At 35.6% G+C, this 18,001-nt stretch overlaps 4 protein-coding genes and 1 pseudogene across 4 annotated transcripts in view; 2 read left to right on the top strand and 3 right to left on the bottom strand.

The window, feature by feature from the left end:
* The window catches only part of LOC129801718 (rhodanese domain-containing protein CG4456), an 887,636-nt gene that overhangs the window by 44,093 nt on the left and 825,542 nt on the right, over positions 1-18,001 (top strand). The window lies entirely within an intron of this gene.
* On the bottom strand, positions 813-4,120 carry LOC129800990 (nuclear pore complex protein Nup154-like; annotated as a pseudogene).
* Positions 4,145-6,172, bottom strand: LOC129801697 (rabenosyn-5). The gene is made up of 3 exons (XM_055846980.1): positions 5,267-6,172; positions 4,526-5,158; positions 4,145-4,204 (listed from the first exon to the last, which is right to left on the bottom strand). The coding sequence occupies exons 1-2, from the start codon at positions 6,170-6,172 to the stop codon at positions 4,649-4,651; spliced, it is 1,416 nt and encodes a 471-aa protein (XP_055702955.1). The 3' UTR covers positions 4,145-4,204; positions 4,526-4,648.
* On the top strand, positions 6,495-9,427 carry LOC129801705 (tether containing UBX domain for GLUT4). The gene is made up of 4 exons (XM_055846987.1): positions 6,495-6,578; positions 6,632-7,381; positions 7,450-7,808; positions 8,933-9,427. Exons 1-3 carry the CDS (start codon positions 6,495-6,497, stop codon positions 7,780-7,782), a joined length of 1,167 nt encoding a protein of 388 aa, XP_055702962.1. The 3' UTR covers positions 7,783-7,808; positions 8,933-9,427.
* On the bottom strand, positions 10,014-17,540 carry LOC129801691 (U4/U6 small nuclear ribonucleoprotein Prp4). The gene is made up of 5 exons (XM_055846970.1): positions 17,336-17,540; positions 16,454-16,894; positions 15,477-16,388; positions 15,134-15,410; positions 10,014-10,515 (listed from the first exon to the last, which is right to left on the bottom strand). The coding sequence occupies exons 2-5, from the start codon at positions 16,651-16,653 to the stop codon at positions 10,372-10,374; spliced, it is 1,533 nt and encodes a 510-aa protein (XP_055702945.1). The 5' UTR covers positions 16,654-16,894; positions 17,336-17,540; the 3' UTR covers positions 10,014-10,371.

Here is an 18,001-nt window from a genome sequence, read left to right as displayed (position 1 = left end):
TTCAACATTTCATTTTTATCAATTTTAGGTGAAACTTCTCAACTCCCACCTATACAATATGACTCAACTATACATTGAATTTGCTGAACCTTTCAATCTTTGGCAGTGCAAACTAAAAATTCTGAGTGTGTCTCACCACAACGATGCTGTTCTTATTGAAGCTGTATGGACTCATATCTTCGACGAAAAATTAAATGCTAGCCCATTAATAAGTGCTGATGAAAGGATGAGGCGCCTTTTGACAAAATTTCAATGCCTCGCGCGTGAATATAGTGATACAGGAAATTGCTTTCCTCTATCTTTTCTCGTGTATGAACTAGAGGTACGCGCCTGTAAGCTCCATTTACAATCTTCACCAGTACCAGAAGCTTTGATTGCAATGAAAATAGACACTGAGTCTCTTTTGGATATCTACACACGCATGGTGGCAATGAATGATCGTATTTGGCTCACAGAACACAACGAATGGTACCTTGTAGACGCCGCTGCCCAACTAGTAGGTACTTTTATTGATACTTGCAAAGAAACATCAGTACGAAATCTCCGTCGTGCAACAGCAAAAGCACTGAATTTAATCTCATCTTGTCTCAATTTACTCTATACGAAACCAGATACGCAACATCTTATTAATTCCCTACGAGATATTCAAGTTAAACTAGATCGCATTATTGCTTAGAAAGAAGTTACCATACTATCATATTAACAAAATTTCTTAATAAAAGGCATTACAATTATTCTGTTTTTAATTAAAGTTAAAATTTTCCGGGGAATCTGAATATGCTATTTAGAACATTCTATAAAGTACTATACTTCTATAAGTATAGTAAGATCTGCCCACAGTCTTGAAGTGTGATAGAACTCGTAAAAGCGCATTCTGTAAGAGACACCGATGCTTCCATATAGGAGAAAGTAAGCGAGATACATGTAGGTACAGTCCCGTATGTTTGTCTGAATACTGAAAATTGCTGCACATGTCTACGGCTTGGGATATTGTGAAGTTTGATTGGGTATTAAGATTTTGCACTGAAATAAAAATAAAATAAAAATTTTCATTTGTTACCTCGATTGTTGACGCTAAAGAAAATACACTAAAGTTAATATTTACATGAAGCGGAAGGTAACTGTGTTTGCTGCAGAAGACTTTGCTGAATGGCAGATGCTGGACGTGAAGTAAAAATTGTGTTGATTACCTGAGATCCCTGTTGTTCAGCAAAAGTGTTATTTGTGTTGTATTGTCCAGCTTGCCGATACTGTGCTTCTCCACCATATAAAAAAAATGCCTGTGTAGCCCAAATGGCCATCTCTGAATTACGTGATGCTTCTGTACACGCCAACATGAGGCTTGTGGCACAAGCTTCGGCCTCTGTCTGAGACTGAAAGTAAGCTTTTACAGCCTCATGATGAGGACCTCGACAGGCTGTCAATAATTGCTGCAACAGATCCATCGGTTTAAGTAAAGCTACAATATGTGCACCCTGATTCGTGAGCAGAACAATCTTAGTAGTTAGTAGGTTGATAAATTGCCCGCATAGGTGAGATGGTGAGATTGTGAGAATCTTTGTCCTTAACCTGAGCTAAAGCACACACTTGTCCATCTAGTTGCATTACCGTTGAAGATTCAGTAAGGTAAGGCCGATGAGGAAAGAGTTCAGAGCTTAGAGACCATAGCAAATCCTGATCTTGCTGGGACGTTGCCACCATGAGTAGAGAACCATGGTGGTAAAAAGCCGAATGTACCTTTTGATAAAAACGATAAATTTAGATATTTTTTCGAAAACTTGAGAAGGCAACGTTCCCAAGAGCAACCACTAAATTTTACAAAATTCTCTAAAATAAGTGAGTTTGTTACCTAAAGGTATTAAAAAAATTGAAATGAGACTGTTTTAGAAATTTGCCACTGCAATTCGGGAAGTTTTATTACCAATATTTTATAGATATATTTATAGTGAAATAATTAAAAAAAACATCTCGAATAATATTACAACAGCTAATAAAATTTGAATGATATTGTGCAAGAGATCATAGGGCAAACTATTAGAATTATATTGAAGTAATTCCGTTATCTTAAATAAAATAATAAAATAAAAATATAAACCGTAATAATTGCTTGTAGAAAATAATTTTCATGACAAAAAATTATAATTGCAAAATATGATTATCATGCAAAAATTATACCTGTCGTGGTTTCCCCACTTGAGTGTTTGGAGTGTATCCTGGCGGGAGGCGTATGTGCAAGAGATACAGTCCTTGCGGCTTTATAGATTCCAAGGTGCTCTTAGTAGTAAAGATAGTAGTTGTGGAAAAATAAAATCTTACACCAGACTGGGTTACAGCTATCAAGTGTAAGTGTGGACTGTCATCAAGGTTCAGTGGGCATATTGCTGTGATATTTTTAAAAATTGTTGGGTCTACAGTCTTTACCATGTTCACTGCTGCTTGAATAATTTCACGATGTGTTACTCTTCCTACTCGTCGAATATTATCATTGCATTCCATTTCCCATGCTTCGATTGCTCCTTTTTCAAATAGCACGTACAACATCTGTCGGCTATTATCTATAGCGATATGTGCCACTGCATAATTTTCAGAAAATATTTTAAGAAATCCTGGGACCATGTACGATACTAGGCTTTGTGAGTGGTTGACCTTCTTGCATCGACGTCCAAACCAATTGGATTCCGCTTATTATTGTAACTCAAAAAGACTGCCATCACATCCACCAAGAAAAATTCTACCATCAGCGGTGCCCTCAATTGCTATGATCGATACATTATCAGTATTCAAGACAAAGATTGGTCGACTGATATGTAGTTCCTCAAATGGTTTCACACCATGTACCGATCTATTTGGTGAGCAAACTGTTTTAGCATAGTCTCCAAACATCACTCCCAAGATGACGATCTCAATGGGTGTGGTGAGAATAAGAAGATATTTAACATCGGCCACAAACACATTAGGTTTTGGTGTGACTAGGCCTACGCTAACGATAAGGTGATTAAGACCGTCTTCAGACTAGAGGTTTAGCCCAGTTCCTGAGGGTCTCAAAACCTTAAAAAGCAACCGATTTTATTGATTTTTCAAAATGTAATAGGTCGTTTGCCCTTAATAATCCAATCCTAAGTCAATATTTTTTAAAAAATCTTGATTCATAAGATATTAGAGAAGTTAAGCCATATGGCTAAGCCTTAGGTCTGAAGCCCGTATAAGGCCATCAAAATATGCAACATCTCGGTCGTTTTCGTATGCCCAAATGAAAATGTCTGAATGGTCTGAATCAATAGTGAGCCATGCCCGGCCAATTTCGGGAAATAAGCCCATCATGTAATGGCATTTAATGTTTTTTAAGTGCCCCAGAATCTCAGAAGGAATTGGTACTTTGTTGATAGTCGCAACTTGGTTAAGTTGCTTCATATTTAGGGAGAGACTTGACAGATTTTGGTAATCATAATCATTAAGACCGCTTGTCGTTGCCATGCCGTGTTGTGCGACTCCAGTCACCTAGATGATAATTGAGATTAGAAATAATTACTAATTTTCAATATACCAGCAATTATAATAATTATACTTTTTGTAAAATTATGAAAAATATTTGATTTATCTTATGTGTGTAAAATAGAAATTTTACACTTACCTCTAATAAACTAGAAGAACGGCATTAAAAATGTCGATCTATGAAATTTCCAGCAACTTCCAAAGAATTTCCACCCCAATCTGGTATACTCATCTTTAGGTAAAATCTTTTATGAACTACTTTGGGAAAATTTGCATTTTTGCGTTCCATTGACAATTTACTTACGTGCGCTAATTCGATATGACAGCTGTGCTATAAGTCTGATTCAGCGGATTCAGCGCTGTTGCTCCTTGAAGTTGGCCGAAGGCCAGTCGAATGCGAGTTTTGTGACTGGGCGAAGAAAAATCGTTTCAAAAATTCAATTTTTTTTCTGTTTAGATTAAAAAACAGAAAAATTGGTGTCCTTGATAGAGAATCTATCCCTCTTCAATGTGGTTCAACCTATTGCAGTTAAATCACCATAATGTCATGTCTATATCTCCCCCTACCGGTAATCAATGCTTATATCCATGACAATCTTCCTTCCTATCTTACGGTATCCGACTGCATTTTTGTCCAATTTTAGAGAGGGTATTGATTTGTATACGTATATTTGATTATATATACGTATTATATAAAATACAGTAGAGTCTCCTAAATTCGAACGCTCGGGGGGTATTTTTGACATTTCTCACCTCCCAAATTCGAACGATTTTTTCAAAACTAACGAAATTTGTGTGAGATTAAATTGTACTTTGAATCAAATTCCCGTACTTTCTCGCAAGTCTTAGTGGTAACATACTTCCTTTTCATTTTACACGACCATAATGTATGTAAACAATCAGGATGAAGCACATAAATATGATTTTCATTCACCAAGAATACGAACTTTCTAACATAACCTCACAATTGACATTTTGAATCCAAACGGCGTTCGAATTTGAGAGATTCAGATTTGAGAGACTCTACTGGTACAGTCAAAAATTTTGTGAGAAATAAGGTTATGTATAGGAAAAGTTGTGTAATAATGTCACAAGCATTTTGGTTGTAAATTGTAAAATTAGATATATGGAAAAAAATTTACATCGAAATTGTTCATCAGTGTCGTGAATTTTGTCTGTGATAAAATTCTTGTTGTAATTCACGTAAATTTTTTTCCAATGTGGCTACTTCTTCAAACCGAAGCGCTTGTCTGGCTTGTTTTATATACCCTTTAATAATATTAATTTGTTCTACCAAAGGATCACTATTGGGGCCACTCGTATCAGTATAATAACCACTCCAGTTATCTAGACTTGCTACAGCAGATCCCTTGACTGCACATGGAGCACATGGAGTCGTAGTACCTGATGAAAAATTACGCGATTGTTCGTAACGCTCAAGAGCTTGAGTAGCCATTTCTCTTTCTTGTTCTATACGCATTTCAGTTTCTTCACATCTTTTACGTTGCAAACGGTCGATTTCATCTTCAAGAGGTAATTGCGGAAGTGAAAGCAATTCTTCTTTGATGTATGTCACGCATGCGAGTCTTAGAGCTTTTTTCAGCGCATCACTACGACTTCCCTGAGGTGCAGGAATCGTCAAAATAGATTTACTTGTATTATCCACCTATTAAAAGAAAATACATGCTTAATATGTACTATTCGAATAAACTACAAAAGAAAAAAATTATAAAACTTGCAATGTCATTTTAAAATTTTGACTGTCATTACGAACCTGTTCAGCTACAATTCCTATTTTGCTTCTAAGTGCGCTTGCATCAGCTAAAGTAAATATGGAATCTCCTTCATATAAGCTAGACACAATTCTGCAATAGATGGGTATGTCTGGAGCTATGTTGTGCTTTAATTCTAGTATATGGTCATAAAGATGTGTTATAAGCGGACTAAATGTAGTACGATCCTGCATCTCTTTTCGGTTTTCTAGAAGGTGCAAGCAATGTTCACAAATCCGTAATGTGTTATAATCTGCCTCTTTATCTGATGTGAGGGCTTTCATTTCAGTAGGAGAGTCACCTGAAGAATTTAAGAGACATTCAGCAACATCTATTCTTAAGAAGTACGAGCAATCGTGACACATGATACTTCCACACAAGCGACAATGATGCTGTCGCCGTGTAAAATGAAAAGTTCTTGCACAGTTGGGACACAATTTTACGTCTTTCCCATCCAACCATGGAACTCTCTCTTGCTCATGCATTTTTCTTTGAATGGGATCCCGAGGTCGATCTCTCAACAGTTTGTGTAAGCGAATGACCAGTTTATTTGTTTCAGTAGCATAACGCTCAAGCCGAGGATTACGCACGGCTTTGAAGTATGCTATATGATCACACTCTCCACCTATTTCCTGTATAATATCCTCTGAAGGCGTGTCTATTTTACTCATAACGAATATATTAGATTTCAAGCTAAGGCTAGAGTCTAGAAGAGCCTTTGATAGGTTGGTTGATTCCTCTGAATTAAGAATTTTTTTTCTGGCAAAACCGAAGATCTCCTTGAGGGATTTGAGGATAATCTGTTCTTCTGCATGTTGTTGTTCTACGTGATTGGTTAGTCTCTCCGGAGACTTGAGGTCTTCTTTGCAAACTGGACATAGGAAACCTTCCAATATTTCTCCATCCATTTTCTGAAAAATTATTAATTTGTAATTTCTGTTTTGTTTAGTATACAAATCTTTTCTAAATTTTGTATGTACCAGATACACAGAGCAGGAAATAGAAATAATTCTATATGCACTCTCTTCCTGAAAGTCTTCTTCTTTTATTTTATGTTAAACTGTCGGATTCACTCGGGTCCGCCATTCCTGAAAGTCGTAAGTGTGCCAGCCATATTCTCACATTTGTCATGTCATGAAGTGATTTGACAGTTTTTGTCTTTACATTTACCCAAACAGGTTTTATATTTGCAAATTTTCTAGTAAAAACTATCAATAAAGGAGTTAAAAGATGTCTTATAAATTCCTGACTATATTGACTCCTAATGGACGAAGGCACAATATTAAACTGACTTTAAACACTACATTATTGGAGGTAAATATAAGTTCTATTATATTTATGCAAGTTCGTAAATATAATTTTCGTAGGTCTTGGAACAAGTCTGCTGCAAGTTTCAATTGGATCCCAACCAATACAGTTTAAAGCACCATAATAAAGCAGTAGATTTATCTGCAATGTTCAGATTTTCTGGGCTACCCAATAATGGTTTCCTTGAACTAGAAGAGACTAACCAAGTTCGTAAAGAGACTGATGTACAAATAGTTATTCACACAGAGTCAGGGAAACGATTTTCTGGAAATTTTTCGCCATCCGTATTTCTTCAAGATATATTAGTCAATCTATGCCCACAGGAAATAGAATTCAAAGAAAATCCAGTAATAATTTATATGAGGAAAGAGATATATGGATCAGCCCTTGGAACGACGAATTTGAAAGTTTTGGGACTTACATATGGAAAAGCTATGCTAAGACTTCGTAATAGGGATCCTGAAGAAATAAAAATGCAAGCAAATGTATCGTCACTTGATATTTCGACTGTTGTTTCAGCATCAATTGCAAACAAATCATTCAACGAGGAAATCGATTTAACAAAAAATTGTTCATTTATCCGTGAACAACCAATGCAAGTAGATGATTTTGAAAACTCCAAAGAAGATCTATACAAGGAACATATAGAAAAAGATTTAAAGGCTGTAACTTCACTATTAACTGAAGGGGATAAAAGTTGTCCGGATACTAAGAAACAAAAACTTGAAGATAAAAATAATAAGCAATCCGAACAAGCTAAAGAATTACTTATTGATGAAATCAAAAAATTAGAAGAAGAAATAAAAATTGTAAGTTTAAATTTTCTCATTCGTCACGAAATTATCTAATATATTTCATTATCTCTTTTTCATTTAAGATTGGAGAAAATGATGGAGTGGTATTTTCACTCGATTCATTTCAAAGGGTTCGTCAAGAGAGTGATCTCCCTGATTCATTTTTTGATTTAAGCGTTGATGATGTTCGTTTACTGTTAAATGATCTAAAAGATCAAGTAAAGTCTCTCGACAATGCTCCTATGCTCACAGCTAAATTACGAGACATGGAGAATGATCAAAGGATTTTGAAACTTCTGCAGTACAAAAAAACAATAATCAGAATTAAATTTCCTGATCGGTATATTCTACAAGTTACACTTAATCCCGTTGATACTATTGAAAAGGTTATGAGAGTTGTCCAGAATTTATCTTGAAAATGAGGAGTTAGGTTTTTACTTATGTAAGTCTACATTTAATTATATTAATTAATATATAATAATTAATACGTGAAACGAATACATATATTATATATATATATATATATATATATATATATATATATATATGTATATATATATACATATATATATATATATATATATATACACTCTTATATACATATATATATACAACCCTATGCCATGTGGTCTGTGGTGTTGAACCCAAAGTTCAGATACATAGAACTAAATCTGTAGTTTTCTCTGCATTCGCCGCGGCAATTATACGAAATATCTTAAAAGTGAGGAGTGATTTACTATTTTATGATATTGATCTCTGTGGAGGGATATATATGTACTGTGAGCTGAGTACGGAAATTGGCTATATATATCGACGGTTCCATTCCATACTATTCTATCTCAGAATGACAACATTTCAGGAGAGCCATTTGAAGTTGGCGATTTCCTATGCTGCTCGTGTATTTTTTTTCGAAAAAAATTGAATATCTCGTTACCCGAACGCCGGATGACCACCAAATTTTCAGCAGTTGTAGATCTCGGTCCCAGGAACAACATATCTCTCGGAGTAATATAATTCTAAGTCGACTTAGAATAGTATAGAATGGAGCCGTCGATATATATATATATATATATATATATATATATATATATATATATATATATATAATATGCTCCTTCTCCTCCTTTACTTGTCCTAGTGGTCCTAGTACAGTAGACTCTCGCTAATTCGGCTCTTTTAAGATCGGGCTACTTTTTAATTCGGGCGGCAGTTAAATTCGAAAATAGTTTGTTGACATTTTTCAAGTTCGATTATCATTATCAAATGAAGCAAATATGCTCAAATTTGTCATGATTTATTTTAGTTTTGATGTGATTTTGCATTATTAAGTGGTTTTCATGCAATTTTAATAGCAATGAGCATGTAAATTCAATATGAGTATGCAAATGAACAAAAAGTCGTTGCATTCCAAAAACACTTGTCGCCCGAATTTCTCTCTAATTCAGTTGACATTTCGGTCCCAAATGCCCGAATTTGAGAGAGTACTGTAATAATATAAGTAATAATCCGTGTTTCTTTTAATTCAAATTAATCTACTGACCGAGCATCTGCTATTTTTTGTTCTAGTTACAACACCACCAAAAAAGATATTGCTTCCAAATGCACGTCTAGTGGAATTGCATTGTGTGCCACAGGCTGTCATACATTTTGGTCTAGAAAAGAACAACTCCTGTAAGAGTTTTCTTAAAAAGGATCTCCTACAAAATTTAACATCACCCGATGCTGCAATTCTGCACGCTATGAAAAGTCGTGGTTTGCCGCTGCCAAAATGCTTACCAGAAAAACAAACAGTATGTGATGATGATCAGGAGATGTTAAATGTAATTAATCAAGAAAACTCAATTCATAATGCTAACTCAAAACAAGCAGCTGTGCCAGATAATTTTCAAAAGTCATCCGCCAATTGCAGTCGCAACGTTCCAAAATGGTTTAAAATTTCTAAATATAAATAAACTTGACTTTTAAGTAGTAATATTTTACAAGTTTTTACTGTTTGTTTAAACTTTAAACCTAGGACACCACGAATGGAATAAGTTACAAGAATAAATTTTCAAGTAAAAATCTTCGTATCCTTTCACTAGTCTTTTTTCATGAAAAACGTGAGATAAATTAAACTTTTTGAGAAAAAAATATAATTACAATACGTATCATTTTATGGACTTGTGTGGAAAGTTAAATACACACACAACATTCGTTATAAAAGAGCATTTAGAATTCCAGAGCTTTGTCAGTATATGTTAGAATTACCGCCTCAGTGCTTTACGGGTATAGGAGGGAAAGAGTAGTGATTAACTCTACATTATATGCAAAAACAGATGAAAAATGCCCCATAAGTGGTTTCTGTTGTCTGTATACAAAGTTAATGTTTAGCCGACATTCTTGTGAATGTAATATCCTCTCTCCCATTATCTTAGAATTGCAGTCACAACTTTGAAAAGTTTTACTTGATAAATTTATACATTTCACAATTCGACTCAACACAGGACATAATCTCTAGTAGACTGAAATCAATTTTTAAGAACTTCAGAGGGAAAAGACAATCGACTTTACTCATCAAAATTTCAATCAATATATAATTTTCCCTGTGACAAGTTTTGTGGGAAAATTTTGGTTAGTTGATCTGTTAATTTGGTTAATTAAAATCTCATTTTCTAATAAAATCTAAAACAATTTTATTAAAAACTACACTTAAAAAGTAAGCTGTTTCGGAATCAACTAAATCATATAAAAATAATAGTAATATTCTTGAATATCAATAAATGCAAATCTGTTTTTCTTGTTTTTGTTTTGACAATAATAATAATAAGTGGTGGTTCATTAAATATTCAATACTAAATAATAATGTGATCAGAACTATAGAAGCCTTGAAATAAAAAGAAAAATATGTATGAAGGATATACTTTGGGCTGTATAAATCTTAATTTGGTTTATTGGATATGAATAAATCTTTTAACATCATATGCTACTTTACTGAAGATTAGTAAGATTAGCTTTTTTTACGTAAATCACTCTGGTGACCATAATTTAAATGTTCGATCATACGATGTTGTAGCAATATATTGTGAATTTGGCGAAATATCTACACTCATGACTTTACTATCGTGTCCAGAAAGAGTTTTCAGTGGTTGCCATGTTCTATTCGACCAAATCTGAAAAAAAAAAATTATAGACATAATGAATTTGTTAAACACCATAAGGATGTACACAAAATATAATATAGGGGACACCCGGCATGCTTGAGACTCTTTTTTTTTAATTTGACTCTAACTAAGAACTCAGAAAATTATCTTGAAAAGGGACAGATAATCCTAACCGGCTTATGTAGGTGAGATTCTTAACGTGAGCTAACTCGGAGTGCATGTAAATTCGATTTGGAGCTGAAGTTGGGAGTCGCCATTCAGTTATCTTGAATCAAATTCGTGAAATTATACAAATTTTGTATTTAAACCAAAATATCAAGGATTTGGATGAACTGACAGAAAAGTGTTATATGGGTGAAATGTAGACCAGAATGTTCTCTATAATTTTGCCGTAGAACTTAAACTCATCGATTACTCAGAAGCCAAGATAAGCGAGGTTTTTTGTTTCTTAACTCGTTTTTTCATCCAGAGTGCCCCAAGTAGTCATTTGTTGAACTTCAACTATATCAAAGAATTGTTGTATTTTGTGGGACTTTCCATTTAAACCCCTATTTTAAGTATCTTGGTGGAGTAGAGGCAGTCAAATTGGCATGAGTGATTTCAAACCGTTATTATTGGAAAAATCAATTTTTTCACACTTAAACGACAAAATCGGAGTGATAGCGTAGTCTGAGTGGAAAATGATGTATGGACGAAATGTAGAGACAAATGTGCTCTACAATTATGTTGAAGTAATCATCAAAATCGGTTCAGCGACAGTCGAGATAATTGAGGTTATGTGATATTGAAATTGGTTTTTCGACTGTGGCGCCCATGGTGTTGGTCCCACGAAGTTCAAATATTCTAGAAAGTTGTAGCATTTGGTGAGATCTTTCGTTTAAGCCCTCATTCATCAAAATCGGTCACATAGAACCGGAGATATGATTTTTTGAATTTCGTGAAATTTGATCCCTCATATCTCCGGTTCTGTTTTAACCACAGCGCACATACGCACTATTTTGGAAACGTCCTAGACTGGACTACAACATACTAAAATTTCATTAACTTGCACAATGCCGTTTTTGAGACAAGTGACTTTGAATTTCGATGAATTTTGACGCTATCACAGCGCCACCTGTGGTGACTTTTTGAACTTCCATCTGAAAGTGCTCATTGAGACAAAACCAAAAAGGTAAAATTTAGGTCGCTACGTTAATTAGAACCGGAGATAGAGGCCGGTCAATGTTTGAACTTTGACCCCTTATAGCTCGGGTCAGGGGTTTTAGATCGACTTAAGCTTTTTTTTGTTTGATAGGTATAATCAACGGCTACAACATACTAAAATTTCAGCCCGATGCACAATGGAATTTTTGAGTTTTTTAACTTATAAGATTTAAAAATTTTCTTTTTAATAATAGCGCCCCTAGCGGTGGTTTTATGAACTTGCGATGTTAGAAGGGGAAGTGGCATTTCACGAGAGCTTTCCAAAAAGCCCTCACTTTTTAAATTCTGACAATTAGAACAGGAGTTATGGCCATTTTAAGAAATTTTTTGGACCCTTATAGCTAGGGTCAGGGGGGTCGGGGGATCTTAAGTTTGGTATTGATGGAAAGCTCTAAGGCCCAGCTATAACATACTAAAATTTGAGCCCGATCGATGCCATAGGGGCTGAGCTATTGAGAAAACAAAAAAGGTGGTCTTCAAAATGGCGGAAGGAGGGGTGGGGGTGGGGGGTCAATGCACCAAGTTGTAATTTTCACCCGATATAACCTTTGCCGAAAACCGCAAGTCGATATCTCTTTTAGTTTAGGAGCTATTAAGCTCCAAAGAGCGGCCGGCCGGCCGGCCGCGAACGTAAAATAGCCACATATATATTCGTGATCAGGAAGTGGCGAAACACATTTTGGCCAAGTTTGAGGTCGATCAGACGACATGAAATTTTGTTAGGATTATAGTAGGTGAGATTGTTAAGAATCTCACCTAAGAGATTGTTAAGAATCTCACCTAATTTGTATAGCGCTTAAGGCGCTTAGTATATGTACTTATATGAAAGTAGGGGAGACCGCGGTAGAATTAGCCACCAAATGAGATTTTTTATAGCGTATAATTTGTACATAAAATATTTCTATGAGGCTGATAAATATTTTAATGAATAGGAAAGGAAGCATATATTTATAGAAAAAATTTAGTGGTTTTCTCAATATTCCTTCGCAGGCAAACTATAAGATACCACTCTCTAATACTATATATACGTGGCTAATCTGCCTTGTTTACCCCTACACTTCTATTCTCATATTCTATATATTCAACGTGTTTTTCAGATGTTTTTAAAGCACAAAGAAAACAATGTTTTTAAAGCAATTGGGGAGGGGCGGGAAGGGAGTAGTTAGAAAAATGATCAGAAGAAATTCGATCAGATTATTATGCCCAGCGCACAATAACTTTTGTTTTGTAAACATGTTTTCAAAATTTCCCATGAGAATGAGCGAGATGACTAATCTAGATCTCACTCACTCTCATTGAAATGTCAAAAACATGTTTACTAAACAAAAGTTATTGTGCGTTGGTCATTACCGTGAAGGAAAATTTGTATTTTCTGCAAGAAAAATTATTCCAAATACGGCTAAAAATTTCAATATTAGGTGAGATTCTTAACAATCTCACCTACTATAATCCTAACAAAATTTCATGTCGTCCGATCGCGCTCAAACTTGGCCAAAATGTGTTTCGCCACTTCCTGATCACGAATATATGGGGGGCTAAGTTACGTTCCCGGCCGGCCGGCCGGCCGGCCGCTCTTTGGAGCTTAATAGCTCCTAAACTAAAAAAGATATCGACTTGCGGTTTTTGGCAAAGGTTAAATATCGTATGAAAATTGCAACTTGGTGCATTGACCCCCCACCCCCCACCCCTCCTTCTGCCATTTTGAAGACCACCCTTTTTTTGTTTTCTCAATAGCTCCGCCCCTATGGCATCGAGCGGGCTCAAATTTTAGTATGTTATAGCTGGGCCTTAGAGCTTTCCATCAGTACCAAACTTAAGGTCCCCCGACCCCCCTGACCCGAGCTATAAGGGTCCAAAAAAATTTTCTTAAAATGGCGATAACTCCGGTTCTAATTGTCAGAATTTAAAAAGTGAGGGCTTTTTGGAAAGCTCTCGTGAAATGCCACTTCCTCTTCTAACATCGCAAGTTCATAAAACCACCGCTAGGGGCGCTTTTTTTAAAAAGAAAATTTTTAAATCTTAAAAGTTAAATAACTCAAAAATTCCTTATGCAATCGGACTGAAATTTTAGTATGTTGTAGCCGTTGATTATACCTATCAAACAAAAAAAACCTTAAGTCGATCCATAACCCCTGACCCGAGCTATAAGGGGTCAAAGTTCGAACATTGACCGGCCTCTATCTCCGGTTCTAATTAACATAGCGACATAAATTTTACCTTTTTGGTTTCGTCTCGATGAGCGCTTTCAGATGGAAGTTCAAAAAGTCACCACAGGTGGCGCTGTGATAGCGTCAAAATTCATCGAAATTCAAAGTCACTTTTCTCAAAAACGGCATTGTGCAAGTTAATGAAATTTTAGTATGTTGTAGTCCAGTCTAGGACGTTTCCAAAATGGTGCGTATGTGCGCTGTGGTTTTAATAGAACCGGAGATATAAGGGGGCAAAGTTCACAACATTCAAAAAATCATATCTCCGGTTCTATGTGACCGATTTTGATGAATGAGGCCTTAAACGAAAGATCTCACCAAATGCTACAACTTTCTAGAATATTTGAACTTCGTGGGACCAACACCAGGGGCGCCACAGTCGAAAAACCAATTGCAATATCACATAACCTCAATTATCTCGACTGTCGCTGAACCGATTTTGATGATTACTTCGACATAATTGTAGAGAACATTTGTGTCCACATTTCGTGCATACATCATTTATCGATAAGATAATGGGATCTGTCCGATTTTGTCGTTTAAGTGTGAAAAAATTGATTTTTCCCATAATAACGTTTTGAAATCACTCAGATGCCAATTTGACTGCCTCTACTCCACCAAGACACTTAAAATAGGGGTTTAAATGAAAAGTCCCACAAAATACAACAATTCTTTGATATAGTTGAAGTTCAACAAATGACTACTTGGGGCACTCTGGATGAAAAAACGAGTTAAGAAACAAAAAACCTCGCTTATCTTGGCTTCTGAGTAATCGATGAGATCATGTTCTATAGGAAAATTATAGAGTACATTCTGGTCTACATTTCACCCATATATCACTTTTGTGCCAGTTCATCCAAATCCTTGATATTTTGGTTTAAATACAAAATTTGTATAATTTCATGAATTTGATTCAAGATAACTGAATGGCGACTCACAATTTCAACTCTAAATCGAATTTGCATGCACTCCGAGTTAGCTCACGTTAAGAATCTCACCTACATAAGCCGGTTAGGATTATCTGTCCCTTTATTGCTTGAATCTCCTAAAAAAAATTACGATTAAGGAGATTCATGAAGACTGTCTGTGGTAAAATTTGAAATTTTAGTCTTCCTTGTCTTGCAAGATATCGAATTATGAAATGTTGGTTTTAAATAGCTTTGTCCCAGTCTCCACTGGTAAATGCAAAAAATCAAAATAAAATAGAATAAACTTACCTTAGCAGTATTATCGTAGCTAGCTGTAACGAGAAATTCACCACAATTCTTCTGGTATTTGACATCAGAGAGTAAGTTAGTATGTGCTGGGATTGTATATATCGACTGACGACGTCGTAGATCCCAGATTTTGCATGTATCATCCTCACTTGCTGTAGCCATTTGGAAACCATTTGGAGAGAAATCCACGCCAAATATAGATTTAAGGTGTCCCTCTAAAAACATTATGCATCTACCTGTTCTCAAATCCCAAACACGTCCAAAAGCATCTAAACCTCTGTAATAGAGACAAATATTATTTCACTTGTTTTTTTTTTACGATTTGTAGAAATAAGATACAAACCCAGTAACGCAAACACTTCCATCATCCTGAAATGCTATGCAGTGAACAGCTTTGGCGTGTCCTTCCTGGTGTAGAACTTCCTGTTTCTGTTCTAAATCCCATAGTCTCCAAGAAGCATCATAGCATGTTGTTCCCAGAAACCTCCCTGAGGGATGAAATGCCAATCTAGATACTCGGTGAGGTACGTGGCCTATAATATCAGCGATAGACTCTTCATTTCCAAATGCCCATAATTTTACAGTACCATCTGTTGCTCCAGAAGCCATTGCCACTTCGTTCATAGCATCGCGCGGTACATTATTTCGAAAGGCCACACCACCCACATGGCATGAATGTCCACGAAAATTTTGAATAAATTCACAATTCGGTACACTCCAGAGCTTACAAATTCCTGACCATGAGGATGTCATCAGAAGACTGGAGTCGGCATTGAAGCTACAATGACTTATGGGCCGTGTATCGCCAACTTGACTGCAAATTGGGGCTAGCGACTGAAGTCTTTTTTGGAGCTCAACCATGCGACTGGCTTTTGTGGCACTGGGAACACTCAGCAATTCCTTAGCCACCTGCAGGCGTTGTTTTGCTTTTGGTAAAGAATAATTAGCAATCCATATACGAGCCACTCGCAAAGACTCTGGACCTTCATGGTACCACGTTGACTCTTGCTCTTTCTGCAATTGTTTTCGCTCTTCTTCCTCTACCACTTTTTGTGTAAATGCATTTTCCCCGAGCGAAGCCAAAAGTTCTCGAAGACGATTTCTCCTCTCAGCTGGCCCTTCTCCAAATAAACAAATTGGCTCATTGAGCCGCCGTAGGTTCCTCTTAACTTCCACATCATCTGTACTAACATTAATCTGTCGTGCTTTCTTACGCCTCTCAAATTCTTCAAGGAGAGCAGCCTTATCTTTTGATCTGTAATATATTTTATTATATACCTATATATTATACAACTTTTCGAATTAAAATATATTACTTACATTTCATTTTCTTCTAAATCGAAATACTCATTAGACGTTTGAATTTGTCCTAATTCTTTAAATAATTTTGAGTCTATATCATCACCAGTGTCATCTTGCAATACAACAGATTGCCTTTGTCTCTCGGAATCTTCCAAAGTTCCATAGTGAATGGTTTTTGTGGAGCGTGTAATAAATACTCTGTCTTCATCGTCGGACATATTTGTGATATAGTTTTATGAAATGTATAAGTAATTTCCAACACCAAAAATTGGCAATGCATGCACAGCAATCTTATACGTTTAAGCTAAAGTATAATTCCGACGAATGTAAAAAAGTTTAACACTGATTCCACTCATTTACTTTTCACACTTAGAACTGTTGTCCTGATCTTTTCTTATAAATACCAGCAGCCTGAACTACGTACCAATTTGACAGTACCAAATTTCGCAATAAGGTACACTAAAAAAAAAAGTAGTAGAGTAAGTGTGCCAAATTCCGGCCAGCTTGCAATTTCGGCCACCTTTTTTGTTCCTCGAATTTCCATGAACTTTTAGATTTTACGTACTCTAGAGATTATACAATGCAAAACGATAACAAAAAATGTAGCTACGACAAACGAGATTGCGTAAAAAGATATTGGAAGACTTCCCGAAGGGCAAGGAACTATGAGAATGAAGGTGGCCGAAATAGGGCACCAAAGCTGTGTCTATATTTTTATTCATTTTAAAATGTATTAAGAATGATTTTAGAGTAAATAAAGATTGTAAACTCTTTACAAGGTTCCAAGAAACACTCTTTCAGAAGAAAGAATAAAAAAATCAATTTGTATTTAAAATATTACATTTCAAACTTAAGGCTTTGACGCTTGCATGCAACTATGCCGAAATTTGTCACACTTACCCTACAAATTGAAATGAAAACAAAGTGGTTTTTCAGCGTTTTAGTGGAAATTACACACAAATTCCATCCTCAGAGCCTCAGTGAATCCTGTACTGACTCCCAGAAACTTTAATGAAACTTGTGCTATAGTGAAAATAACGCATTTTATTAAATTTGTGGCTCAGTACAAATTAGCCAGCTGTCAAATTGGTACGAAGTTCAGCTTGCTATATCATTTAACAAGTTTTTTATTTTGAAATTTGGATTTTTTTGCTGAAATGTGCCTTTCAGAGCTTTCAGATATTGATCCTGAAATTCTTGGGAAAGTCAAAGTTTTCTCCGGAAGAATCTTTCCTGAAAGAGTACATGACAAGTGAAGATTTATTGGTAATCGAAGCAAACGGCCAAAAATCCTGCTTTGGATTTTCTATCCTCTTATGGAAATGTTCAGGAATTTTCAAAGTACCTTGAATCCTGAAAATGTGAAAGAAGTCGTCAAGATATTGAGAAAGATTGCACGGAATGATGAATGGCCACTTGATAGTCACATTGAGATCATCAAATCCCTCAGTATCATTGCAGAAAAATGTCCAGAATCTTACTGGCAGATTCTGAGACACAACAGAAATTCCAGAGAGCCCCTAAAACTCTCGAGTAATCAGATACAGCAATCTCTTGGAATCCTAG

This window comes from Phlebotomus papatasi, chromosome 2 (assembly GCF_024763615.1).
Source record: "Phlebotomus papatasi isolate M1 chromosome 2, Ppap_2.1, whole genome shotgun sequence".
In the NCBI taxonomy this organism is placed as follows: Eukaryota; Metazoa; Arthropoda; class Insecta; order Diptera; family Psychodidae; genus Phlebotomus; species Phlebotomus papatasi.
This window is presented reverse-complemented; position numbering and strand designations above follow the sequence as displayed.